Raw genomic sequence first — 2,792 nt, 5'->3', positions numbered from 1 at the left:
TATTGCATCGTCTCTTGGTCCCAACTTAATTGTAAACTGACTGCTCGGATTGGTACAAGTAGGTTTAAATGGTAAGAAAACAAACTCGGTGATCACTTGTTCTCCGGCAGGCTTTACCTTCCAAGAGATCAGCATCCAACAACGCGTTCAGTAATTCAATGGATATGGTTAGCATGTACTTGGCAAGTGATGTTTGATGAATTTCTGTTCGTGTTGAGAGTTAGCTTGGCAAAGCCGTTGTAATCAGTGCTAGCCGAATACTTTTGACCAAACTGATCGCTAAAATTCAAATTGATTTCCGCTGCTGGATAACCATTAGGGTACGTCACTTTCACCTTTAAAACAGATAAAGCAAAATTCAATTGATTCTTAATAGGTGGTATAACTTACACTTGACTCAAGCGGCATGCCAGGTTTGTAAAACGGCTTTGAGCGGTCGAATTCGATCATATATGGGTTGCTTGTGAATGTAGCCGTCATATCTGTCTGCGTGAATCTCACTCCACTTCCTCGTTCCGTCGCTATTGCTCGTATCCACAGTCTCTTGCCCAAAGGGAAGACTCCGTAACCGGAGTTTGGAATCATTAAGGGTTTGCCTCCGTCGTCGTACGAACCCTAGAAGCAATAGAGTACGGATGAAAGAGTTACTTACTAGATTGACGTGTAGGCAAAACAAATTATTACAAGAATGTGAGTGTTGTTATAGAAGACCGAGATGTTGCCCTTGCCTCTCCACACACCGAGCTCTACTGCCACAGATCCAAGTAGCACTTTGTCAAACGTATACCTGAATGACAAAACGTACTATGTAGTATTAATATTGCTAGATTAGAAACTCTGCCACTAGAAAAATGACGCACTTGGCTGTGATAGTTACTTTAATGTATTGATTCGTTTGCAGCACGTAGCGTGGAGGAGTAATCTTAACATCAAATCTTGGAAGAACTGCAACAGAAGAAGGTCAGTTTGATGAAGAACGCACAAATTCAACATATACCGTAGTCTTTCACTTCAAAACTAAATCTTGACGTCAAATTATTCTAAACACATATAATAAAATAAGTAATTTATTGTCAACAGAATATAAATTTTTACTTTGAATCCATATTTGGCTAGGATGGTCCAATCTCCAACGACAGGCTCGAGTCCCAGTTGTATTTTTCTTCTGGTGATTTCTACGTCAAATACATAGAGATATTATTGCTTTTCATTAGTAGCAAACTTAGTGACAGATTGTATGACTTAGTTCTTGAGCTGATTTGATTTCAGTCCGATCCACAGTCACATTTCTCGGGTCCTGTCTCACAAAAAAGATATAAATACAATTTCCCTTGATCTATTTTCGCCACTGCCTTACCAGAATGTCAACTACAACCTGCAGCAATCACAGCCAATTAGCATCATTTACGCAGTAGAAAAATTAAATACAAAAGTTACGTTTTCCAAAAGCTTTGGAACGAGTCGACTGTTGACTGTAATGATTCTGATATTGACTGCAAGAGATTTGTATTAACACAGAAATTGTGTGCAATTTCTTAGGGTTAAGGCTAGGTTTATTGCCTTCATCATTTCTTGTATAGACCGGTTTGTCTGTTTGCACGAAGACCGACAACGACTTTAGAGAGAGCGCGACTCGCTTGCGTTTGTTGAACGGAAATTGTCGACTCGTCGACGTCGCTCGCACGTACACGTGTTGAGGTGTCGGTGATAGATTCTTTAGCGCTTCTTGAAGAACCCGGATAGACACCTGAACGGATCCACCTACCCAGACAACGAATTAACGGTTCTTAAACAACAACACTTATCAGCCCCATTTGTTTCTGTTTCTTTGTGTAATTATGAGGACTAGCCACAAGAGGAAGCATGCATACTCTCAGTACGTCATGTTCGAGCATTATACATGCAAATGCGTGACAAACTATTGTCTTGCGCATTTCCGTGCATTTAGACAAATCTGCATACCACACGAGTAGGTCTAAAGTACAGGGATGTACTTTGAAAGTCGCAGATGTGCATTGCGGCCGCAGGATGCGGTAAGTTAATGTGGGAGTCCCTACCTTGTTGTCCTGACACTTGTACAGCTGTTCCCGAAAAGACCTTCGTTCTATTGTCCAGTTCGACGTCGACTTTCACACCGACACTCTTTCGGACATCACTGTAGAACGCGACGATCACTTTGTGGTCAATCCCCACTTGGAGAACGCTTGGCGTTATGACTACAAATCTGACCACACACAAAGTAACTAGCTGCTCTGTAGTTTCACTAACAACACAACGTTTCACCTCCTGGATTGACAAAAAGAGATAAGCACATGGAAGAAAAAGAGAAAGGAGAGCAACTTGTTCATGGTTTGAGGCTCAATAAGGGATTGGCAATATCAGACAAAAGGTGTGACGTCCCGTTTAGGGCGCGGCTAGAAAGTGACAAGGAGCGTGTTTGATCGGATGACGGATGTGACGTGCGATAAACAATATTGTTTACATGGTGATCGTTGCAGCAACATGTAGTACTGCAACAAGGAAATCGATCTCAGCATAGTGCGAAGCAAGATTAGACAGTCTAAACTGACTATATTGACGACAGTTTTTCAGTTAAGGAACGGTAACTACGAAGAGATATTCTACTGTGGCCACTAAGTAAATCTTCTGTAGTCCTAGACATTGTGGCCGTTTGGCTCACGCCTTGGCGAGTTGCACTGCATGCGAAAAAGCATGCGCATAGAAGACTTCCTGTAAAAACCACAGATACCAATTCCAAGTATTCCTGACCGTCACAGATATTGCTACTGATA

At 41.7% G+C, this 2,792-nt stretch overlaps 1 protein-coding gene across 1 annotated transcript in view; it reads right to left on the bottom strand.

Moving 5' to 3' along the window:
- Positions 1-2,396, bottom strand: part of LOC134198140 (complement C3-like) — a 16,951-nt gene extending 14,555 nt beyond the window's left edge. The window contains exons 1-13 of the mRNA XM_062667478.1: positions 2,284-2,396; positions 2,058-2,224; positions 1,561-1,761; positions 1,438-1,493; positions 1,358-1,375; positions 1,243-1,297; positions 1,096-1,175; positions 998-1,040; positions 861-945; positions 685-787; positions 391-615; positions 180-335; positions 1-117 (exon numbers count right to left, since the gene is read on the bottom strand). The exon at positions 1-117 is cut by the window's left edge and continues 6 nt beyond it. Of these exons, the coding sequence (XP_062523462.1) occupies positions 1-117; positions 180-335; positions 391-615; positions 685-787; positions 861-945; positions 998-1,040; positions 1,096-1,175; positions 1,243-1,297; positions 1,358-1,375; positions 1,438-1,493; positions 1,561-1,761; positions 2,058-2,224; positions 2,284-2,348 (1,371 nt within the window). The 5' untranslated portion in view covers positions 2,349-2,396. The remainder of the gene's footprint in view (positions 118-179; positions 336-390; positions 616-684; positions 788-860; positions 946-997; positions 1,041-1,095; positions 1,176-1,242; positions 1,298-1,357; positions 1,376-1,437; positions 1,494-1,560; positions 1,762-2,057; positions 2,225-2,283) is intronic.
- Positions 2,397-2,792: the final 396 nt, after the last annotated feature.

Source organism: Corticium candelabrum, chromosome 2 (assembly GCF_963422355.1).
Source record: "Corticium candelabrum chromosome 2, ooCorCand1.1, whole genome shotgun sequence".
Lineage (NCBI taxonomy): Eukaryota > Metazoa > Porifera > Homoscleromorpha > Homosclerophorida > Plakinidae > Corticium > Corticium candelabrum.
This window is presented reverse-complemented; position numbering and strand designations above follow the sequence as displayed.